This window comes from Chlamydotis macqueenii, chromosome 7, assembly GCF_036417535.1.
Source record: "Chlamydotis macqueenii isolate bChlMac1 chromosome 7, bChlMac1.mat, whole genome shotgun sequence".
Classification (NCBI taxonomy): Eukaryota; Metazoa; Chordata; class Aves; order Otidiformes; family Otididae; genus Chlamydotis; species Chlamydotis macqueenii.
In genome coordinates this window covers 38269323-38294183 of record NC_141562.1, presented here as the reverse complement: position 1 = coordinate 38294183, position 24861 = coordinate 38269323, and the positions used below count along the sequence as shown (strand labels likewise).

At 43.6% G+C, this 24861-nt stretch overlaps 1 protein-coding gene across 4 annotated transcripts in view; it reads right to left on the bottom strand.

Annotated features, from left to right (window-relative positions):
- Nucleotides 1–24624, bottom strand: part of MGMT (O-6-methylguanine-DNA methyltransferase) — a 156555-nt gene extending 131931 nt beyond the window's left edge. Inside the window, exons 1-3 of one of the 4 annotated variants that reach the window (XM_086752660.1) lie at nt 24606–24624; nt 14504–14547; nt 2944–3083 (exon numbers count right to left, since the gene is read on the bottom strand). In XM_086752660.1, the coding sequence (XP_086608786.1) occupies nt 2944–3083; nt 14504–14527 (164 nt within the window). In that variant the 5' untranslated portion in view covers nt 14528–14547; nt 24606–24624. Of the gene's footprint in view, nt 1–2943; nt 3084–14503; nt 14548–22985; nt 23026–24605 lie in introns of those variants that run through there. The other 3 variants (XM_086752658.1, XM_086752657.1, XM_086752659.1) reach the window with 3 other exon arrangements.
- Nucleotides 24625–24861: the final 237 nt, after the last annotated feature.

Genomic DNA, 24861 nt, shown 5'->3' with positions numbered 1-24861 from the left:
AAATTTTATGTGTACATACACACACATGTATTTAAAAACCTCGAATAAAAATTTCTCCTCCCCAAACAGAAACCGTCACGCTGAGACGTGCTTTGACTTCCAAACTCCGCCGGCTTCACAAGAGCAGAATAACCTGAGGTTATTACAATTAGTTTCATCTCATTAATAGATCAATTTCTTTCAAGCATACCGAAAGCTGAATTTTACTTTGTTGCTTCTCCTTTTAGTCGACCTTATAGTCTGTGTTCTTAAGTTTTAAGGAGAGCCATCACAGACTCGGCTGTAATCTCAGGTGATTAATTGCAGAGCGTTTTAGAAGCTGTAAAATAGAGCAAGATCTCCACAAACCGATTACGCCATTAACCAGGCACTCCTATCAGATTTTTCTACAACTGCGTTTGTCTGACAGATTGCAAGTCTTAAGTATTTATATATTTCAAAGGTTTACTTATTTTTGTTGTTAAAAAACCCTAAAATCGGTATTGATTGTTACACGCAATTCTACATGAAAAGTCTCAAGCGCCGTGGAGCAGAATACCAACATTTATTACTAGACTCGTGCTCATTATGCTTCTACCTGACAGGGGTCCATTAAAATCAATTTTTATGTTTCTTACGGTTTTTTTTCTACCCAATGTTCTTACCATAGTGTTTATTAGGCAGTTAGGAGAAACACTGGGCACTGTTTTGTTTTTATTTTATTCTGTCGAAAATAATGAGGTCAGATTTAACAACTGTTCACTAGCGACGAGCAGAAGAGATTAAATGTTATACTTCAGCACAAACATTTACAGATGGCTTTAAAATTTTTAGAACTTCATCATCAGTAAAGACGAAAGGAAGTCCCATCTTCCACCTCTCTCTTTTTCAGATTTAAATTCTTTAAGTAATGGTAAGGATATTCTGCTTACCATTAACTTCTGAGCCACTCTTGAGTAAGAGTCCCTCTAATATAACAATTTTTGCATATAAATCATGCAGTCTGCTAAGTCAAGTGTTATCAAGATACCACTAAAGCCTCAAAATTTCACGGCTTCCCAGAAGTGAAGTCAGCTCATCATTGAGAAAACTGAAAGATCAAGATCAAATTAAATAATTAGGAAAAGGATCTAGACTGCCTGACTTCTGCCTGAAGATCACGAGACCCTTCCTCAACCAGCCACGATGGCCAGGTCACAGATGAGCAAATGGCAGATGTTCTGGTAAACGAAGAGAGCAGCAACCACCCTTACACACGAGACAGACCCTGCCTTGCAGCAAGGCTCCCTCAAGGAGGGGAACAACCCGTTTATGAGTAACAGCATCTTGCACCTACGCGGGCAGAGGTGAGTAATAAAGTACTTGGAGCCTCTGGGGACATCCATGTAACTTCCTGGAAAAATGTCTGCGCGCCTGGAAAATCGATTTCTGTCCCTAGAAACTTTGTTCAACAAGAGAAGGCAGCCCATCAAAGGAAATATTTGATACCTCAACATTGAATACAGAAGTCAAAGAGAGACCTTTGCTCACACCTCTCCAGGAGAACTCCACAAACTCACCCAGTATAACAATACCCGCCCATCCATCTTCTTGGGCTCTACTAATTAAAAGCCTGTAATTATTTTCCTCCAATAATATGCCATTTCACTTTGAGTCTGTATTTTTAGTACCCACTTCATGATTGCTTTTTGTCTTCAGCTTTTATTCTCCTGCAATTCCCTTTATGTCTAGCATTATAAAGAAGAACACACAATTTCTTGTATTCACCACCTTCGAGAGCCCACAGACCTTTTTCTTCTGTGACTCTTCCACCCACTCATTGACACTTCCTCTTCTCAAGGTTGAAGAGTCCCCATCTGCTTAGCTGTTCTTCAGGCAGATGTTGCTCTGTAGCAAAGGCAAGTTTTGGCCTTATCCTAAATACTGCTTTATTTCCACTCCTCAGCAGCAGAAATCCAATACTGAAATCAGCATACAAAGAAAGTGAAGTATTTATTTCCATATCACCGGAACTGGCAAAACTGTCAAATCCAGGGACTTGAGGGTTTTGTATTAGAGGGAAAAACATCTTTCAAGAAGAATACACATTATGGTTCATGTTCCTGATTAATTTCACACACACTTACAAGGATAATAAAAATAGAAAAACAGAAAAGGGAAAACTCACAAACAAATGGGAGAACTTCAGAAGCGAAAAGCAGTGGAGGGAAGGATAACGCGGTAAGAGGGAAGCCAAATCTGTTTGAGTCATGTCAGAAAGAGCTCTGCTGTAATGGGCTGTGGCACGGGTTGCAATTTTATTACCAAACCAGTTGAAAACACCAGCTTTAAAGAAGCAGTATTAGTAACTTTCACTTTGGCACAGGAATTTGGCAACGAAATCCAGCATCTAGTAATTTTGAAAGAATTCAGTGTTCCCTCTGAAAATGTCACTGAGCATTTCCTCACAAATAAGGAAAAAGCACAGATCAAAGATCTGAACAGGACCGATGTAGCAGCTGTTCTGAACTCCAGAAGGCAATACAGCTATGGAAAAGCAACCAAAGCTTCTCACAAGGAGTATGCAGTAATTAAAACAATTAATCAGTCCTGGTTCTGCCTGTTGGACATATCTATCTGGATCCAGGTCTCCAAAATCTGCAAAGTATGTGAGGAAGTCTCACTCCTCAGTGACAGATTTACACGTGTGTCCAAAATTAGAGGGCAGGATGTACTTTCAAAACTTATGTTAAAAATACTTTTATATTAGAATATTTCTTTGGTAGTATTCTTGATGCAGCAGAGACAGAAATGCATTTTGGAGCCACCACTCCTTGAGGCTGCTTCTGCCTCTCCCAGAAGCAAGTACTGTGCTCCCAGTATGGCCAGTAAAAACAAATAAGCACGGTTGTGCCTTAGATCCTCTGGGCAATCTCTTTCCTCCGCCACGTACATAAGCACAGGATCAATAGGACATGAACTTACCCGCTTGGCAGCCTGCTCATTTTTGGCAGTTTTATTTCATGTAAGCCTGTCTCACACCCAGAAATCTCCAGCTTTCCCACCGGGCTCAGCAGCACCGCGTGTTTCTCCTTGCACTGAGGCTCTCCCTGTTTGGAATTCACCTGTTCATGAAAACAAACTCCTGTTTAATCGCATGCATTTTCACCAGGGGACATTCATCTCAAGTTATTTTGAATAATCTGACAAAATGTTTTTTTAAAAAAGCCAGAAAACGGCATATTTCAAGTTTTTTCAATATGGCTTTTACTTTCAAAATTCCAACTTAAAATGATCCATCCTAGGAAGTCAGCATCTAAATCGAAGTCTCAAAAACCAGGTTAACCAGCAGCACAGTGACCTTGGTAAAAACCTCCAGGAACAGCAGCTTCACGGCTGGTTTCTCAGCGAACACGCGATGCGCTTTGACACCGATTTCCAAAGGATTCCTGTGACAACAACGCATATTTGCTGGTTTACAGCAGCGGCATTATGCAAATAACTGCTGGAATACAAATAGAGTATGTCTGCTGGAAAAATATATGAAAAAAATCAATCATTCCTTAGGAAAAGAAACATCTTTTATTCCCATTGTTACGAGCCTGGTTTTACGATTACTGATCGGATGCGGCTGGAAACAGATGCCAAGCATTGCTCAATATCGTACAAGACCAACAATAACATACTTGTCAAATTCATCTTGGCTAAAAAGTCTGACTCAGTAGATGTTTGAGTTGTATTTACAGTTTGGTTTGTACAATCGTTAGGGAAGAAGCAGGACAGGACACCACAAGAATGTCCACTGCAGAGTCGTCCAGACGCTAGACCGTGGGTTGGGACCACATCACCACCGGTGCTGCACAACCAGGGGAAAAAAGCCTTTGCTCCAAATGGCTAAATTCAAGTGAAACCAAGAAAAAAAAAAAAAGTGAATGGAATCAAGAAAAACCCAAAAAACTGTAAGGCAGAACAAGCTAGGTCGATCAACCAACACTCCGGTTCCACCGAGACCAACAAGGTTTCTCGGTTTGTAGAGTCACTCAGACCGCAGAGCAAACTTGCACTTTGCTTACACCTGAAAAATTCCCTTGTGACGGCACGATTCAGAACCAACAGTCTCCACGGACAACCGGACAAACTCATTTTCCCCAGTGCTTACCCACGTTTCTAGTCTACCCCAAAGCGCTCCAAAGTTCACCCTACTTACGGTACCTACAGCAAGGGGGACGATGCTGAGAGCCTGACGAAGCATCAAGTGAGAGGCAGAAGTTATTAAGAAGCTGGGAAACTCACTGAAGAGCACAATGACAGACTAGGGGTGCAACAGGAGACAGGAAAATCCATGCGTGACGACTTACAGCTGACCACTGCCTGCTTTCAAAACAAGATAATTTCTTTTTACGTCTCATTATTAAGTGCTATGTAAGGAAGTCACATCTGAGAGTAACATAATCTGTGTGAAGACAGGAGGAAAAAAAACTCAAGTAGATAGTTTTGCCCACCAGGGCAAAAGTAAACTGAAACCTCAGAATTTTGGGAAGGACTTACGCAATTCCTCAGTTACGGACAGGCAGCAACCAGTGCAAGTTTACTCAGCTCAGAGAAGTTCTGCGCAGTGTGCCCGGCTTGAAGAACTGCAGGTTCCCAGCGGTTTATTTAGTTTGACTACAATCCAAATCTGCTTTTTGCTAAACAATCAGATGTTTGCTGGTGTTACAGAGAAACTCTCCTTCTCAACCTTCTTCTTCCTCCTTCCTTCGCCCTCCTCAAGGAGAGGCTTTTTCTTGGAGCAGCACCTCACTGCAGAAATCTCAGTAAAAAGCAACGTAGAAGTTTACATATGCGGAAAACCAGTACACATTCTTCATTTTTACTTGTGTGACAGCGCTAAACGAGATGCACTGAACCTCGTCCCATGTACTCCAAGAATTTAACGACTTTGTGATAAGGGGACAGCTTTTTCATTGTAACAAAACACGGGATGCGGCGTAACAGAAATCTATAAATAACCCTACGAGTCCACACCGAGATGAACTAAGCTTTACAGATGAAAACCTTGGGTGAGTGTAACTAGCATTTTCAGTCTTGTTTATCATACGCATTGGACAGCAATATGCAGAAAGTTTATTTTTATAAAGGAATGAAATGGCATGACATAGATCCACATACATATGCGATTGGGTTGGGAGCCTCAAAGATGAAGGTCATACGGACGTACAACGCGCACCATCCTCCGTCCAGACACAACTGTGCCTTCTGGCTACTCACCTACAGCTAGCGAGACGAGCCAGAGAAGATCGAGGCAACCATCAGGCAACGCTATTTTAAAATAAAGTGAAATTTTCCTCCGGATTTGAATTCCAGCAGTTTTCAAATGCAAATAAACAGCCTTTAAACTTGGCCAGCTGGAACTACCAAACGCTTAGACATCATTCACCGCAGACTGGTGGATATCGAGAACTTGCTCCTGCCTGCATCTTCCCTGCGGTGCCCTTGCTGAAGCTGTGAGAACTAGAAATGGATGGCAGCCTACAGCAAAAAATCTAATAAATCCAAAAAAACTCTCCTCTGCGTTTATTCTCCAGCTTACGTAAACGCATCATTTCAGGAATTTTGATCAAGTACTGCACGAACTCCACCTTCACTCTCCTTCTTCACTGTAATACCTACAAATCTGTGCCAAAATCTCTCATAATTTTGAAATTTATTAGGTAGAAAAAAATAGGACTTTTAGAGAGGAAACATCTCCTGCCATCCTCTGGAGTCTTGCTACAGAAAGAGAAATATAGGTGCAGTGCATGTAAGCCTGTATCGCACGCAACTGCTACGTGCTCTACAGGAAACTGGAAGGCTGTTGTTAGCCAACAGAATGAAGTCATTTTTGTCATTAATAACAGACCAGTATCAAAAGGTTTTCAGAGCGGCAGATTTACCAGTAAGAATATCAGCGTGATTTACGAGTTAATGTCCTGTACAGAGGAGCCTCATTTTCCAAGCGCGCTCCCGTGACTTTGCAGCCGCACGCGCCTCGGTGGCATCGCGCTCCTCCAAGGGCGGAGGTCCCCTGACTTACACACCAGCTCTGCCGAACACCGCTGGGAAAGAGAGATGTGCCACCCAGATTGCTTTCCTAGGGTTCAGATGCTAAGGATGTAAACCAGCAGTGAGTTTTCCCTCCTAAACAAGGTGCTGAGAACCCAAAAGGCAGTGTTAGCTTGATGACTTGCACATAAGGATCTCAAACTCTTACGCTTTCCACCGTAATTCAGTTTAACAGCCTCGCTGCAGCCAAGGTTTCACGACTAAAATACATCTCCCATTTGATTAAATACAGATTTTAATTCTTATTAATGGTATTTCACATTACAGTAAATAATTCAAAATTATTTTCTATGTTCTACTGCTCCTAAACCTCCAAAAAATTCCCTACAGTTTGGGCTGAGATTTTAGAACCCAATTCATATCCATAATGGGGAATGGATAAATAAAGAAATGCAGGGAAATTTCAAGGATCAATAAAGTTCAAAAAAATCCACAGCAAAATGTTTCCATGCTTTGTGTTCTCCCAAGAGATTTCTATTTTCCAGAAGACAAGTCAAGAGAGCAAACCTCATGGCGTTCCCCGTGCTTCGGCACCATGCCCCAAATCACTGACATGAAGGGGAGAAGGAACGCAAAACATCCTCGTGAACATCACCTTCCCTGTGTTCTCCCCTTAAAGATCTCTCAGTGCGCAGGTACAGGGATAAAACCCCAGACTTCCCCTGGAAAAATGCAACAGGACTGCCCGGGACGTGTCTGCACCCACCACAAGTGCTCAGCCCCGAGGACACCACGCCGTATCAGAATGTTAATGACGATCCCCTCTGCATCTGATTTAACAAGGTGTTTCCATTAGGCATGTGGCTGAACTTCAAATGCAAGTCCTCACAGTTGTTTTTTTTTACTTGAATATTACTGAGAATCAAGACAAACATAACATATTCAGCTGCTAAACCTAATGTGTCCTTGTCCATAGTGCAATTTTATTTTTGTTAAACCAAGACAGCCCAAGTGCATTAATCAGCGAGAAGTCACAGCCTCCTCCAAGAAACGGGTCTCTTCATCCTTTCAGATTAACAGAAAGTGTTAATTGCTGAGCTCCCTGATACTGTGAATGCAACCAACAGGATGGAATCGCATGACAATTCTTTCCTCTACTTCACTTGCCATTTCTCCAACTCAGAAATAGTCGTATTTGTACCATTTCTAGACTAGCCACCGCGGCACATTTGAAAATTCTCTGCTTAATTCTTCCGTATCATGAAAGTCACCGTTATTTATAAATAAGGAACCCATCCAGATACCATCCTAGGTTTCTTATGCAATCTCGCTCCGCTGTTGGGCTAGGACACAACTACACACTGGCTTCAAAACCTGAAAATAACTGTCACCACCTATTGTGTGAGAGGATCCTGAATAACACCGTACCTGACAGTAGCACAAATCGCAGGGATTCTCAGCTGTAAGAGCTGAATTTCTGGACATATTAAACCAAGAAGATCACCGCAGTTTGAGGGTGGTCTCACTTGGAGAATGCTGGTGCTAGCCCATCCCACTAAAGGTGGGACACAGTACCAACGCGTTCATTTATTTTCTCTTCTCCAAAAGTACATCCTAAAGACTCTCACTTCAAAGTTCTGACGTATCTGCATTAGGAAGCTAGCGTACAAGCTGTAATTCTCAAGCACCTGCCCTGTTCCTATGACGCCACAGAAAATCAGCTTCTTGCCAAAAAGCAATACCAGGGATGTGTGGAGTTTGAGAGGATGACCAGTAAGTGCCAGGGAAACTGCTTCTTCATCCTCATTACAGGAAAGAAAGCCCAGTCCTGAACTCTTTGAGTGTCCTTCTTTTGAGAATCGCAGTGTTCTCAAGCCTGCTTGTTATCATTCAAGTCTTGAATTAAAATTCAATGAAAGCTTGAAATACTGGATTTAAATTTACAGGGAATACTTCATAGCCACTTGGACTGGTCTGGCAATTTGCTACTTCATTTCGGTCATCTTGCTACAGTCGTTCTTCCTGATCCAGGACACTTACATCCCTCTCCAAACAAAATCCCTACCAAATCACACCAGTGGTATTTGTCAAGGCAAAAACAATTGGGGAGCATCATAAGAAATAAGTTGGAAACAGCGCTACGGCTCTTCCGTACTGAGACAGCTGAAGAAAAAATCCAGTCATTAACACCTCCCATTACCATCGTAAAGACAACCCTGCGAAATTATAATTTAGGAACAGAATCCTTAACGCTGTTTGCAAAAACTTTTTAATTGCAGAATGCTGCTGCCACCCTGCCTGGGACTGCAGAGAGGAGCACCGAGGCTGACCACAGCCTCCAGTTTGGCACGGCTGCTGGGGAGCCACGCATGCCGGTGCTCCGTTCATCCAAGGTTTTCATTGAATTATAGTTCTCTCAACATCTCCTTAATAGTTTAAAACTTCCTGTATTTGTTTTACTGGTTTCTGCATGTTTATTTAAAAGGAAACAATCCATTGTGCATTAAGAATATGGGAAAAGATATTAATAGCAGAGGTAATGCATTCGTGAACGTACACTTCACCGCGGAGGGCACTTTTCCAACCCTATGCAGCCGGTCCTGGGTGGAAAACCGTTTCTTACACTCAGTGTTTCAGAGCAGAGAAAAATTTAAGGATCGGGAAAAAACACAGGATCCATGCAATCAACACGTGATCAAAACACAAATCCACAAATCGAAGTGGATACTTCGATTAATCGACTGTATTTTCACCTTCCAGATGAGCAGTGGCTGCTACTGTTTGAAGAGAAAAAAGCACTTCTGAACTACAAATAATTTCAGTGTGGAGAGGAAAGAAGGGAAGAGGTAGACAGACGTTTCACACCCATATTTCATATACTGGAATAAAAACTACACAGATTGAGAAACATTTAACTCAGTCTTTTTGCTTATCACGAAATGTTTGATTGCTTTCAAAGCTAAAATACGAGCTTCTCTAAAAGCTGTTCCCTTCTCTTAAAAAAGAAAAGAGTCTGAAGATGTCCCACTAAACACAACGGAGTGAACTCTGAAGCAATAAGGACGCCCTGAGCCAAACATGTCCTCACTGGTTTGACATCAATCCGGACCCCTGAACCTGGGAGAAAGTTGTCCTGGGACGCAGGGCAGGGCTTCTCCTTGTCTTACAAAACAAGAGAGGGCTGCTGCCCTCTGCAACCCACATGCACAGGGCAGTCCCACCAACAGCGTTCACTACTTTGTGAAAAAATAATTTCTGAAGAAGATAACACACATTTCCTTCATTACACTTGAACATCACACATAGCATCCTTCAAACACAGGGAAAGCTGTTAGTCCCAGGGAAGCTGAGTGCCCCTTAGTTTTTAAATTAAGGCAAAAGTTTAATTTTGAGGAAGGAAAAAGGCGTTGTATTTGTTGCTTCAAATCAAGAGGAAAGTCTTGAAACAAAACCACCATCACAGTAGCTAATCAGATCTAATTCTGTCAATATAACCTGCTAACAAGCAAAGTAACACCGAAAATTACTTCTGAAGTTTTAAAATACAAGCCCTTTGTCTACTGCATCAGGCTCTTGTGAACTGGTGCCCATCGCCACCCACCTGGACACCAGCCACTTCCCCTACACATCCCACAACAACTGTACGTACTGCCTGTATTTCTTCTTCCCACAGCACCCAAAGCAACTTTCAGCCTGCAGCAGATGTCAGGTTGGTATATTTTTGTCCTTGCTGCGGCAGTAATAAACACTTCCACGGCTGAAGAACAGGACTGCAATCCGGGTGAGGCTTTGAAAGAAAAGCTGCACTGAAACACACCGCAGCACTCCAGCATCTCCAGTGCCTCTCTAGGTCAGTCTAACCCTGGTTAAGCCAAACCTGTAACTTCAGAGGGCGTGAAAACAGAACCTACTCTCATTCCCTAGCTAAGGAAGGTCTGGAAAGGAAATGTCAGACAGACTGTAGGCAAATCCAGGGTTACTTTGGGGTGATAAAACAATTTCTTTACCTTCCAAAGAACTAGTCCCATGAAAAATGTGAAAGTACAGAATTAAACCGCGTATTTTGAAGACATACAAATATACGCTGGCACAGCAGCCACTAAAAATCAGTCCCTGTCCTCACTTATCCACCTCCCAGAAGCCCCTGACAAACAGAGGGATAGATGTTCATGTACAGAGAGCAACATTTGCTTTCTACGGCATTTTGAAAGTATTCAACAAGAGCAAACACATAATTCTTTATTAAACAATCAAAGACAACAAAAGCAAGTTTCTGTTGTCCCATCGTATTATGTTACTAATCCTCTTTGGATGGCAATCAAAAGACCCCGAAATGCCAAGCCATCAAACTGTGTTTCCAAGCAGTGGTAGCCTCTGGCTCTTTGGCGACGTCTTCAGTCTGTGGCTTTGGCAGAGAGGAGTGATCCTGGTCTGTCCAATGGCAAATTCCCGGCATACTTACCAGGGCTACCTCAGACTTCTTTATTTTACTGAAAGGATGATTTTTTAATTGTAATAAAACAATTTTTGCTCCTTGAGAAGGAGCAGGTAGGTTATTACTATGGCATTCCAGACTGCACTCAAGAAGTGCATTTTCCTACTTCATCTTGGGCCCCTCAGTACAAGGACGTTGAGTCACCGGAGCACATCCAGAGAAGGGTAACAAAGCTGGTGAGGGGTCTGGAGAACAAATCCTGTGAGGAGTGGCTGAGGGAACTGGGGTTGTTCAGTCTGGAGGAGATTGAGGGGGGACCTCATTGCGCTCTACAACTGCCTGAAAGGAGGCTGTAGGGAGGCGGGTGTGGGTCTCTTCTCCCAGGTAACTAGGACAAGAGGAAATGGCCTCAAGTTGCAGCAGGAGAGGTTTAGGTTGGATATCAGGAAACACTTCTTTACTGAAAGAGTGGTCAGGCACTGGAACAGGCTGCCCAGGGCAGTGGTGGGGTCACCACCCCTGGAGGTGTTCAAAGAACGTGTAAATATGGCACTGCAGGACATGGTTTAGTAGGCATGGTGGTGTTGGGTTGATGGTTGGACTTGATGATCTTCTGATTACCTAACAAAGGGATTAAGCCCCTTCACCCCTTATTTTTAGACTGAAAATATTTAACGAGAAGCACTGTGCAAGGCACTACAAACCTAAGTTTTATAATTTGTTTAGCTGTTCCCTGTTATAACACGCAATCAATGGAATAAAACACTACCTCACAATTAAGAATTTTTTGCCAAAGAAACAAGTATCATACCAAGGAACCACAGATGAAGAATGTGTTGTCTAATTAGAGGGTCCCCAAAACTAGTATCTAGTTGTTGCTAGTTTGAGTTTTAACAAGTCTCAAGCAAAGGAAAAGAAGTCATTGTGCAGCTGTCTGGATTTTTTTCATCACTTCAAAAAATAAACTCAAGATACTAGCCAACATTTTAAGATTACTCCTCAAATTACCATGGAAGTGGTTGCTGTTAAAGCGTGTTTACACTTTTTAATACAAAGAGGTTATGTTTTGAGGCACTGAGAAACACAAAACGTAACTGCCCAAATCACTACCTGATGTACACGCGTGCATACATACATACAGCAAGACCGAAGTGCGCTACCGTGACAGGGTTCAGCTGTGTATGTAAATACACAGCAACAACTCAAATACAAGGAGAAGAGATGAAAGCTTAATCAAATGAGACTCCTATCATGTTCGGGGGAACTGAAAATGGGCTAAAAATGAAAAAAATCTAGCAGAAGAATGACTTTAATATTAGGTAACATTTCAAATTTTTATCACCCAAGTCCACCAAATTCTTGATCTGCTCCTTCTTGCGTTCTGTGCAGAGCTGAAGTCAGGACCAGCTAAATAAAAGCTAATGCAACTAGGCGTAACACAATAAAAGATATTACCTTCACAATGCATTATTGCTGCCAATTATAAGAATCACTTCAACTTAATTTCAAAGGCACAATCACCCTCAACTGTAACAGTCTCTTTTTTAAATTTCAAACAGTATTACATTAAGGCAATAACTCACCTTCCAGCTATAATATCAGTCTCCCTTATTGCAAAAATACATTTCATAAATACTTCTCATCGACAAGTCAAGCTAATTCAGGTTAATTTTATTGTATTTTGGTGCTATCTCACATTTGTGTGCAATTACCTTTATCATTTTATTGCCGTGCCAGAAAGTAATCAGAACAATTATTTGAAAAAGGAGGTGGATAAATTCTAAATCACACTTGCTGGCATTTTTGATAAAATAGCAGCTTTATCTCAGAAAGTGGCAGGGACATCGGATAAATCATGCATCAGTCAAGTGCAGCTGACCCCCAAGTGCATTGCACAATATCAGGAGTGCTTCAAAAGAAACTTTCCTGTATAATCCATCATTCTTTATAATACCAAACCAGCTATACCTGAAGAGTAGGAGCTGGAGAATAATAACAAAATAAATCTAAGCAATATGAACAAAACCATTAATAGTGCTCCTTTTTTACGCTGAAGGGGAGTCGGGAATCTGAATTGGGTTCCAGAAAAGAATTTCATTGAAATTTTTGAAGTGAGTAGAATGGCTCTAAACAAATGAAGCTGCAAACTGTGTATTAAGAATCCACTAAAAATACACATACATCTACAGGAAAATAAATACACACAAAAGACAGGCATCAGAATGACTCGTACAGAAATATATTATCATAGCCTTAGCATACACGTCCAAATTTTCCTACCGTTATCAGTCTCGGTTTGATTCAGGACAGCATGGACAAGCATTTCACGGTATCGACAACAGGGAGCTAAGCATTACAGTTAGTACCACAATCTGTTTACTAAGTTTAAATTTAATAACTACAAGAAATCCAGAGAGCAACAGAATTACATTTAGAATTCAATTTCCTCATGAAATGGAAAAATTACCACATTGTTGTAAGAACACCACAAACCCAAAAAACAACCAACTATGGATGCTCACGCTTCAGCCCCTTCCACGCAAACCCAACATAGATCTTTGGTCACCGCAACACGGCTGCAAAGCCAGGGATCAACTGGGAGACAAATACAGGGATTGTGGAAAATCAGAAACCATTTTTCAGCAGCCTGCTTAAAAACCGCTCAGCACGTTACGCCGGTGATAACGCATTTCTGCAAAGCCTATACACCAGGCGTATGTTGTGTGTAACGCCAACGTGTGGTTGTGCTCAAAGTAAAACTGCAAGCTAATTACGCACTATAAACATCACTAAAGAAACAGGAGCTACATCCCATACACATTTAACAGGCACCCAGAACGGGGGAAAGAGCAGCAAATAGCGGAGCAGCCTGGGCTGCATCCACACAGCCCCCTCATCGCGGCAGACCGGGCTGTGAGAGTTCACGTGTTTTACCTTAAACCCCGCGCCTTTCCACATATCAAAGGGGGAAAACTCCCCTAACAGCTCACGCTGCACCTTTCAGCTAGAAGTGAGAGCAGAGGAAACGAAAAGGTTAGATTATAAATTATTAGTTTCATGTTGCTTGCCAGCTATATCACACCTAGTTCTGAAAGAGAGGGAACCCGTGATTCTTCCTACCACGCCTGGTTGTGCAGAAGATAAGCAAATATTTCTCCGTCATTTTTCCAGGTACCTGCTAGAAGATGTTTGCAATTGGAAGATACATAAATATAACTAAGCAGATGATTGTTTCATAGAAAAAAGTGAAGCAAGAATTTATTTTCCTGAATTTCTTCCTCAACCATTCCATTTTAAAAAACAAAACCAATTTTCTTCTGTGGAAAAGAGAAAGAAAATCTTCTACAGAGGGGGAGAAGACATAGTATACACCAAAATATGACATTTATAAGCCACTTTACATTACATAAAGCAGATTAAAACCAGGAGAGATGCCACCATTAAGATATTTTTAACAGTGATAGAGGTTGCCAGCAGGAATAGTTAGATATGCAAGTTTGATTGTACTAGAAATATTTTCCTAGAGGAGCACTCCTAACGTTACAAAAATAGTTATTCCAGAGAAAAAATGTATTCCTGTCTTCAAAGTTCATTTTAATTATTTGAATAAAATGGTTACAGACTACAAACGTGTTAATGCCTTGCTTTCAGGGAGGTAAATTGTTCTGTATTTCTAGATAAACAGCCATGTTTTCTTATTTTAAAGTTCCTGCCCCACACTTACCTCATTGAAGCATCAAGCCTCAAATTTAATCCTGTTTTTCAATAAATGAGGTATTTATTAAGAAATGGAAGCAAACAGCTGACTTACAACAGAAAATGTAGCATTGTCCTGTTAGTTTATGCTCTGTGGCAGACAGATTCGTGATGGGGAAAGGTCCACTGATGCCTGTTACCAACCATGACAGAGCTACAGAGATTTACAATGCAGCATCAATCTTGTCAGCTGGATTCTTAATACTGACTGCTGGACACTGGGGAAAAAACAAACTATGTTACGTGAACTCTTTTGTAATGCTGGACTTTCGACGTGCACCCAAATGCAAGGGTATTTCACTGGAAACTTACTTTTGGAAGAAGCCTTGATGCCATGGTAGATGAAAGGTCTCTGCCTGTAACGAAAAAATTCTCAGTTAGGTTGAGATTTAATTCGAATTCCCCAGGAACAGTATAGTGTCGTACACGCCAACAGTGTCATTTCCCTTATAACCAACACTGCATTTTTTTTTAAATGGGCTCTAAGTTTCAGTACAGGTAATTTCAAAAGGGAGTTTGATTTTTTTTTTTTTTTTAATTTTTATGTTCATTAGGTCGTCTACTGCTTGTTACGAGTCAAACAAAAAGATCAGCGGATGGCACACTGAAGATTTCTTCCAGGACAAGCACGACCCAACTCTGTATTTTGAATAAAAATGCTTTAAAAGATACAGCATTAGTTTAAGAAATATTTGTACAGGCAGTGATGCACTTCTGAGTCACCCAGTAAAAAAACCAGCCTTTTGTGTTAAGTAACACAATCTCAGGCATGAAAGCAAGTGAATTCTTAGATACTTTTAAACCCAGAATGTAACTAAGAAATGTCATCTACAATTACTATTTGTAGTACCATTATTTGTGTATCATCAACAAAAACCACAACAGATTCCTCCTTGCTGTCCCCTTTGAAATAAAGGATGATTACTATTTCCTTGGCAATTACTTCGTTTCCCCCCCCCCCCTATTTTCTTTTCAGCGCTAATTAGCTAAGATCACTGTATCTTTGCGAAGAGGTGCTATAAACATCACATTTTTGAAAATTAGGGAGAGTATGCGACAAAGCTCAGCCTCGGAGTCCTGACTCACAGCCAACCTCGATGGGAACTCTTCCACTTAAGCCGGGGAACTCGCTACTCCACTGGAGAGGATAACTGCATCCGCTAAGAAAAGATAAATCTCTCCAAAGAAACGATACAAACATCCAAGGCTTTCCAAGTTCTCTCAAACACATCCAGCCTTGAAGTCCAAGGCGGTGACAGAACTTACAGCCACTTCAAAACCACTTACCAGAAAATGGTGCTATTTAATCTTAATATTACATCTTTATTTTAAGAGCTCAATAATTAGTATTTTAAATATACTAACAGTCACACCCTTGCAAGGCAGGCATTGCAAAGCTCACTCATCCCATTTTTAAATGTGAGTAAGTCAGGGAGATGAGCAATCTCCCAATACTCCTTAAAGTACCTGTGAGAGGACTAAAAATAAAATAGCAATTTATTTCTATTGTCACTTCAGAGCTTTGACTTTCAAGGTGCGTAGCAACACTCAGCTTTTTTCTGATTTTTCTGAAGGGTAAAGCTAGACTGTTTGCCTCCAAAAGATTTATCCAGAAGATCGTTTCAAGCCTGGGCCAAAGACCCAAGGGAAGCGCAGTGCGTAAGGGCCAGCGTTACACAGAGACACTCAGAAGCACGCATCTGTCCTCTGCCTTTGCCACCTTCTCTGGGAGGCCAAGGAGAAGAGAAGCTGCCGGAAAGATGGGGAGAAACTCTTCAGCAGGGTCTGCTGGGATAGGATGAGGGGTAATGGTTTTAAAACAGAGGGAGGCAGATTCAGAGTAAATAAAAGGAAAAAATTTTTTACGCTGAGGGTGGTGGCACACTGACCCAGGCTGCCCAGAGAGGCGGTGGGTGCCCCATCCCTGGGAACATTCCAGGCCAGGTTGGCCGGGGCTCTGAGCAACCTGATCTGGTTGGAGATGTCCCTGCTCCTTGCAGGGGGGTTGGACTGGGGGGGCTTTAACGGTCCCTTTCCAACCCAAACCATCCTGTGATTCTATGATTTGCGGTGACAACAGCTGTTTAACTGCTAGCCAGGTTCCACACAATGCATTAATGTTTATCTAAAAATCTCTGCCGTACCCCCACAAGATTGCTCACATGCTTTTAAGTGCAACCCACACAGAGCTGAAGAGCAAATCCAGATTAGTCACCAAAAACTTCAACAGTTTTAGACAATTCCCTTTGACGCTTGCTCAATGCAACACTCTCTAAAAGGCACCAGGGAAACTCTACACCCATCTGTGTTTGCTAAGGTCTTCACAAATTGTATTTTTGACCAGCTGAACCAGAGAACACAAACTGACTTTGAGTGTAAGCACACACAGCTCATGAGTGGAGAAACTAAACCCAGCTTCGAGGAGATCAGTCTTCAAGGAGAACAGGAAACAAGCTTCAGCTTTAAGAGAAAGGATTCTTACAGAAGGACTAGGTAGCACCTCAAAAGCACAACAGTTGCTTGGTGCCTGCTGGTGAGTCCCAAGAAACACGTCGATACACTGGGGGAAGCCCCTAGGACCACTGAGACCTTGGTGGCCAAGAAGGCTGCACACTGCCTAAGGAGAGATGAAGACTGACTAGTGTTCATGACCCGTTTCTGCCTCAGGTTGAACTCAACCATCTACTAGTCTGGAATGGCTTTCCTCTGATGACAGGCAACTCACGCAGAGCCAGTAACACCCCAGGCCACGGTGGTCAGAAGACTACCTGCAGCTAGATAGGGGAAAACCATACAAGACCACTGCTCTAAGTCAGAGGGCTGGGAAAGTCCAACACATCACTCCAAAACTTCCCTCAACCTTTCAAAGACCGTCTTGTTGGATGAGGCCAATATATGCACTACCAACTCCTCTTCACTTTGAGTGGAAGGGTTCCCCCAAGGTTGATTTTGAAGGTAAGCACCCAGTACCTCTTCTGAATAGCACAGGAAATGCCACTGATCAAATTCAATCGCGATACCTCATTCTGGATCATGTTCCAGAAACTGAGACACCAGAATCACTGGACCTGTCTTAAAAGACTGAAACCTTATTGTCAGCAACCGCTTCAGCAAAATGGAAAATTTCCTCCTGCATTTGCAGAGAGTAGGACAAACCTGAAGGGATCAAATAATAACAAGAAGTGAGGAAAAAGAATAATTTGTCCCCATCCTCACCAGGTCAGAGCTGCCTGACTAGGCCCAAGAAAGCCCATCTCCTACTGAGCTGCTGCCTCAGCTCCCCTTGGCCTTTCAATCAAGATGTTCCCAAGCTCCCCAGAACTTCTGTTCCTACACAAGAGCTGTGCTGAGGCTGAAGCCATGCTGAGGAGCAGCCAAGCAGCAGGACATTCCTGAGACACCTGAAAGATCCACAAATGCCTTCAGGTGCTGAACAGGAGCTCCCGCTCAGCAGGAGATGAGGCGGTGCAGAAAGCTAACACATCGTAGACCCACCCTGTGAGCATCCCAAACCTCTGAATAGGTCAACAGAAGAGAAATTTAAAGAAAAGTCAGAAGGTACCTAAAAAAACAGATCCTTAAAGGTCAGGAAAAGTTTCAGCCATATTATGTTGATAGTCTAGAACAGAAGTCCTTGGCTTTTAAGATATTTTCCTGTTTACTTGCACAGAACTGCAGCCTGAAAAGTACACGTGATGGCAGCACTACGGTAAGAACTCCCAGATTCATAAAGTATTTTTCTCAGTTCATCAACTTTTAAACGCTAAAGGAAGATTCTCCTTGAAAGACAAGTCCTCAGGATGCACAGAACGTAATACTCCCTGGTTTCAGCACTAAAATTTAAAAACAGCTATTATATCAACTCAGTATATGAATAGAATTCCATATGAAAACATTTAAAGTACATTAGATTTTTGGTCAAGATGAAAGCCTGAAAAAAACTCAAGCAATCTATTCTAATTGGGTTCCCATGGTAACTGTACAATTGGGTTTTTCAGTGTAACATCCCAAAGGCCCAATGCACACTTGTAAAATATACTTCAAACAGCCTGAATTGTTTTTACATTACAGCACTCCCAGGAAGATCAATTACCACCCATCCCCACCCTAACTATTAGTGGCAGGAGATGTTAACACTATTGGCCACATTAACATAAGTCACGTAAAAACCGCCGCGTATCACCAGCGTTATACAAAACTAATTACGCACTTCAGATTCATCAAACACGTCGCGAGGAATAAACCCATACTCGCCTCGTCACCAGATCGTGTTGACTGAATGTTAGAAATCAGCCCCAAATATATGCCAGCCCATTTTGCTTCTTGTATTGATTCCGAGGATAAACAGAATCAATCATTAATAATTACATTATAAGATGACCCACAGGGTTAATCATATTCTTAGAAACTCTCGCTACGGAATCAAGCATAGCTACACAAAAAGACAACTGGAAAACGTTCAAATCCAGGCCACGCACGTTCCCAGTAACAGAAAAGAAGGTGTATCCACTAACACGCAACTCATGCAATTGGAGAAAACAAAATAGCACCCTTATTATATTTAAAAAAACAAACCACAAGCATTTATTTTAAAAAGTTCCTCTCAGATTAAGTGTTTTGCCTTGTTGGGCCTCAGGTTCACTTTCTGAAAGCACACCACCAGCTGTAGACCCAGCCTGTCCTTCCAACTGCCGAAGTCTCCAAGCTAAAAGGAGACGACGACCCATGCCCACTGCAAATAGGATTCAAAATCAACTAATTCACTTACACATCCAGGGGGAAAAAAAACCAATATAAAAAAAAAATGTAGCCAGTTTGAACAAAGTCAATCTCCTTTCTCAATCAACCAACCAAAAATCTTGGTATTCATGGATTGCTAGCAACCAACCAGAGGTATTTTTGGTGTCAACAGGTGACCGTGCAAGGGATTTCCCTTTTCTCCCCACCCTTCCCACTACATTCCGTTTGACCACACCAGACTTCAGCGGAGCAAGACGAAGGGAACACGAAGTTGTGGACATTGTTTCTCCAGGACACCGCCGACACTAAAAACGTACCGCCAACACAGCCAAGGCAACGCTTCATGTGTGTTTTTAAGTGCTGTACATCCCATCTCCTGGTTTTTATATGCAAAACAGAAAAAAATAATCTTTTTAACAGGGGTTTAGGTGTACTTTAGGTGTTTATTAAGAAGTTTCACTAATTAACAGACCTTCAGCACACTCGAATGTACAAACAACCAAAGCTGACGTTCCTGTTTGCATTGTACTGACTGATCTAAAGCAGCCAGATAATTTCAGTGTCACTGAACGATGATTATGCAGCGGCAACAGTCACAAGGCAGCACTAATACGCGCTCTCTGCCAACGCAGAGTTACCTGGAGGGAGTTACATTTGCACTTGGGGCACGCAGACAGCGCGATTCAGAAAACAAAGCAAATTTGACTTCGGTGGGCTAGATACACTACTGCACTGAAATACCAATTTCATTAATCTGATCAAATTGCACTAAACAGTGGCATCTGAGCAATAATTAAAACCTGACAATGCACCCACCAGGTAAGGCCAAAAGCCCGTCTCTTCACTATTCCAACAGCACACAGCTATACAGCACACCATAAACCGAAACGAAGCGTTCAGTGATTTCTACTGCTATGCCATCACACCCCCCAAAAAGCAAGATTCCAACTCCCCAAGTCAGAAGAGAATGCAAAACAAAAGTTTGTTTCTGAGCCCAAACCCAGCATCCCCAGCTGCCTGCTCCACGACCCGCAGCTCAGCTACACGCTGGGTAGCGAACACCCAGCGCAATCCGGACCAGCGCTTGCCGCTTCTCCAGATGCCGCAGGCTCCTGCCTTGAGAGAGGCAGAATTATTCCTTATTCCCCTCCGCCGAGCTGCTCAAGACGACAGGCGCTCTGTCAGTAGTGCTATTTTACTACTATTTCACTTGGAGAATCTTTGTATCAATGAATTCCCCTCTTCTGCCCTGAGATTAAGGGGGATTTGTTCAGATGTAAGCGTTTTTAATCACCTTCAGCACCTTCACTGCACTGGGGAGCATTTCAGCTGCATGGCCACATTCTACAAGTGACTTGAAAAAATACCTGAAATAATTTATACCATTTAATTTGGCACAATATAAATCAAACCAGATAGCAGATATTCCTGACAGACATCAGGACAGGGTGCTTTTGCCCTGCTGATATAAAATAATAAATAAGGAAACACTCTGAAAAAGGATTGGCAAAAAGCATCAGAACAGTGACATGATTCAAAAGAAAATTTTTCATAATTATTCAATTTCCATGAAACTCCAGAGCCACACAAGCTTTATTGACATTCAAACACATTAGATTTTTTTTAAACAGTAGTCTGGACTACCCAAGGAGATTACAGATTTAAAATCGCATTTTGTATTTCTGGAAAATACTTCAGTACAGGTTTGGTCTGCTTTTAGAGTTCGGTTGTTCCTCCAGCTGTGTGTTTAACTTCATACTGTACTGGGTGACCATGTCAGCCTTACAGGAGACAAAATTTAACAGGGGTTTTTGTTCTTGCATCAGGAAAGTTTTGCTCGTTATACCTTCAGACAAATTAGCACAACTGAAACCCTTGCCAGCACAGCGAACGACAACCTTCACAGCTATCAGCAGAGGTAAGAAACTCAAGAACCAGACGCCTGCAGTGAGGACACCAAGCCAGGCCTCCGGGGTTTTTATTATGGCGTTAATGAAGCAGTTAAAGTTCACAAAGCCAGCCAAGACACGTGCTGAAGCCTGTCACTACCAAAAAGATTTCAAGCTTCCTGAAATTAAAACTTTGTCCTACATTTTCCCAGCAGTTACATTCTCTTCACCAGGCCAGATATCTTACGAACACTCGGTAAACTACAGAATTGCACGATCCGTCAATAACGTAAGCGTATTTTGAACTACTGTCCATATGACTCAATTTGTCAGTAAAAACTGCCACCAGCGCTGCGCTTGCAGAAAAACGTCCGTAAATGCATTATTGCGACTGGCAGATCGATGTCCATAATAAAAACAAATAGATTTAACAAGTGCTTGCTTTTACGAGTTACGCGATTGGCGGGACGCGTATTCAGCTTCACCCGACAACTCCTGGGCACGGGCAACGCAGGCTGGGCTAGGCACTCACCGCCTGCGCCGGTGTTACAAACGGGAAATCATCCTCACGCGGGAAACCTTTAAAAGAGTTAGACTGGACGCCAATGCCTTCAGGATGTATTTAGAAGTTTCACACGTTCAGAATTTAACGCATTGTTCTGTGAAATATATAAAATGAGAGATGTTAACAACTATCACAAGGAGTGAGGCTTTTTTTTTCTCTGCAGAAAATAAGTTTAATTCAGGTCAGCCACATCCCAGGCAGAATGGCTCACTAGTCTTGACACCCCAACAAATCAAGGCCTACAAAATTGTTCCCACAAAGCTCCTGCAGCACCAACACCAGAACGACCATCACTGCTGAAACCACATCTCAGTCACGACCAGAGAGGACGTCACCCTCGGTACCTGAGACGGACGGGGCTCACGGGGAAGCTATGCACTGGCTGGAGTACGAACGGGTATTAACAGCTGGCACACCAAGGCTTAATTCACAAAAATCAGTTGTTCCCACTCCTCTAAACCCTAATTGCATGGGAAAAGAACACAACAAAAACAGTCAGCCGTGCCTTTGACACATTCTGCGCTGGATTTTTTGCATGACTGTTTCCTCTAACAGTTTCCCCTGCCACCAAAGTCAGTTTAAAGAGAATTTCTCTGGTGCAGCCTTTCCATCTTATCCACATTTCCCGTAACAAACTTAATACTTTTTCTGCACAAGTCCCTAAATTAGCTGTTCAAGGAAACCCCGATAACCTTCCCAAAGGGCATGAGCTTCTCCTTCAGGCTACTATCCCTTTAGTGATGCCATTAACTGATTCTCTACATACGTTAAGCATTAAACAGTGGTGACAAGTTAATTACAGAGTTATCAAGAGATAAAGTAGTCACGGTAACACAAGTTGCAATATAACTACAACAGTTTCCTATAGAGCTTCTGTTCAGTTCCTGGTGTAATTGGTGTAATTAACTTGTCATGGATCAGAATGCAGATAGGAATTGCTAAAGCCACCTTGTAAGCTCACGTGGCTACTTCTTTTTTTTCCTCTGAAGCTTAAGGCTTTTGGTAGGATTGTCCAGTCTGAAAACAAAGCAAACAAAACTTTCCACCTGGAAAAACGACATCACAGACTGACAAAACATTCACAAGAAAACAAATAAGCCACTTGGCAAATTTCACCCAACTGGATGTTTTCGGACAGAGGTATCCTGCATTACAGGGGCGGCTTTTTGCGCCAGAGGCGATAAGCTTTACAAACATCACAGCAGTCAAACGCGCATTAAGGAACTTAAGAGATGAGCTGAGACAGAGAAGGGAGAGGACCTGCTCAAAAGGGCAAAAGCCACAACCCAAAATTAACGCCTGAAGAAATAACTTGGGTTTAAAATAAGATCCTCTGTGGTATCTATGATTCTGTTCCGAGGTTGCAAGAGTTAGCCTAAAAACCAGAGCCAGGTTGTCCCACGTTTACTAACCCTTCAGGTCTTGAAACAAGATGCAGACACAGACGCATCGGCTCTGCTCACTTCTTCCTGCAGAAACCAAACAAAAACCTTTCCAAAGGGGTTGTCCCAACCCCTCATTTAGGATCCTGCCAGCTACGCCAATTTGTCCTCACGCACAGGGGAGGGAACAGAGCTGCTAGAGGAGACTTTTGGCTCACCAGACCTTCTGTAGGCTTCCACACCACGGGGCAGGGAGGCATCGCAATGCGACAGGAGATTCCCCCATCATGGCTCCACTTAAGCTGCAATTCCACACAAGGGAGGGAAGACCAAAGTTCACAGAGGCAGTTCAGGGAGGGACAGCTCCTACACCCCCATGCATCAGGGAGACAGGCAGGGCTTAGAGGCCAAAACCTTCACCGGGTTCACAAGGGAGCCCTGTCACCCACACAGACCCCTCCAGAAGACAACCCTTGTCTTCTGTGCCTGGACACAAGAGTTACACCGTGACAGTCATTTCTACACTAAACGTAATGTCCCAGTTTATAAAATGGGAGGCTTTCCTATGTGAAACACTGTAGAGACTGCACCTTACCATTTAATAAGAGCTCCATTTCACAAAAATAAAATACAAGTCAGTAACAGGTTTATTTGGGAGTCAGGGGCAAAAGAAAAATAACCATTCTTTACATTTGTTGTAAGAACTGCATGCACTTACAATAGGGTACCTATTTTATAAAGAAGTTGCAGAGCTTGGCTTTTATGTCAACAGCCAAAGGACACTGTTATGTTAATATTGCTCTGACATGAATTATTTTAGCCAGTTTTTCACGCTAATCTGCTCTGACACAGGCTGCTGCCACCCGTTCACTCCTTGTGCTGCTCCATCCACGGCCCGATGGAAACCCACACACTTTTAGGAGTGCCTCGGCTGCCACGAAACCGCTTCCCCTGGGCAAGGGAAGGGTTTGGCAGTGCTGGCTGGGGCAGGAGCGGAGGTTAAGCTTTAACACCACCATTCCCCTGCAGGAATGATCACCCACCGACCCGCGGGCCTAGCGCCTGCTCTGCCAGCAAAGGCCTTGGGGCAAAACCAGGGGTATTCCGCTCCGAGGGCCTGCAGGAATATGGAGAGCAAAGAAACCCCGGTCACTAAGTAAACTGTAAAACTGAGGAAAACCCCAGCGCAGCTGCTCCGGGGGTCGCAGTGGGGCCCGGCGAGCGGCCCTGGTTCCCGGCCCGGCCCCAGGCCGCAGCCATCTTACCCCCCCCCCCCCCACCATGAGGCGGCCGCTCTCCCCCGGCCGGGCCGCGCTGCCCAGGCCGGGCCAGGCCCGCCGAGGCCGCCTCCCCGAGCCCCGGAGCCCCGCGGCTCCCCGGCCCGCCCCGCGCACCTGCCCGCGAGGAGAAGGAGGGAAGGAGAGAGGGAGGGAGGGAGGGATGGCGGCGGAGAGGCCGCAGCAAACCCGGCGCCACGGCGGGGCCCTGTTCCGCTCGGGCCGCGGCGGGGGAGGCGCCGCGCTGCCGGGGCGGAGCCGCTCGCCCGCCTCCGCGGCCCGGAAACCCGGGCGGGGGGAAGCGGCCCGAGCCGGCCCGGTCCCGCGGCGTTACCCCGGGGATGCGGTGGGCCCGGCCGGGCCTGCAGGCCCAGCGCAACAGAGCCGGGCAGGCCTCCTCGCAGGGCCGCCGGGCTCAGAGCCTCTGCCGCTAGCTCAGTCACGCAGCTGGGCAGAAACACGGATTTCTGAAAAAGTTCATCATAAAATAACAATCTGCGGGCAGTAACGCGGGAGGAGTCAGAGCCCGCACGGTGCTGAGCCCCTGGGGTGGTCGTGCACCTTCGTTTTTCCTTCAGGCACTGAAATATGGGTGGCTGCTGAGCAAAATCCACCACATCTGGAAGCAAAATGCAGGTCTTGAAGCGTGTTTTTTAAAATTATCTAAGCTTATCCTTTGTTCTGCTCGCACTTAGAGGCAGGATGATGAAGGGCAACAGGCAAAGACTGGCAGCAGCGAGGAATCGGCGTTTTTCCCTCTTGGAAGGGTGGGGACGGTGAACTGGACCAGAGCGTGCACAAGGGGAAGCATTTGGCA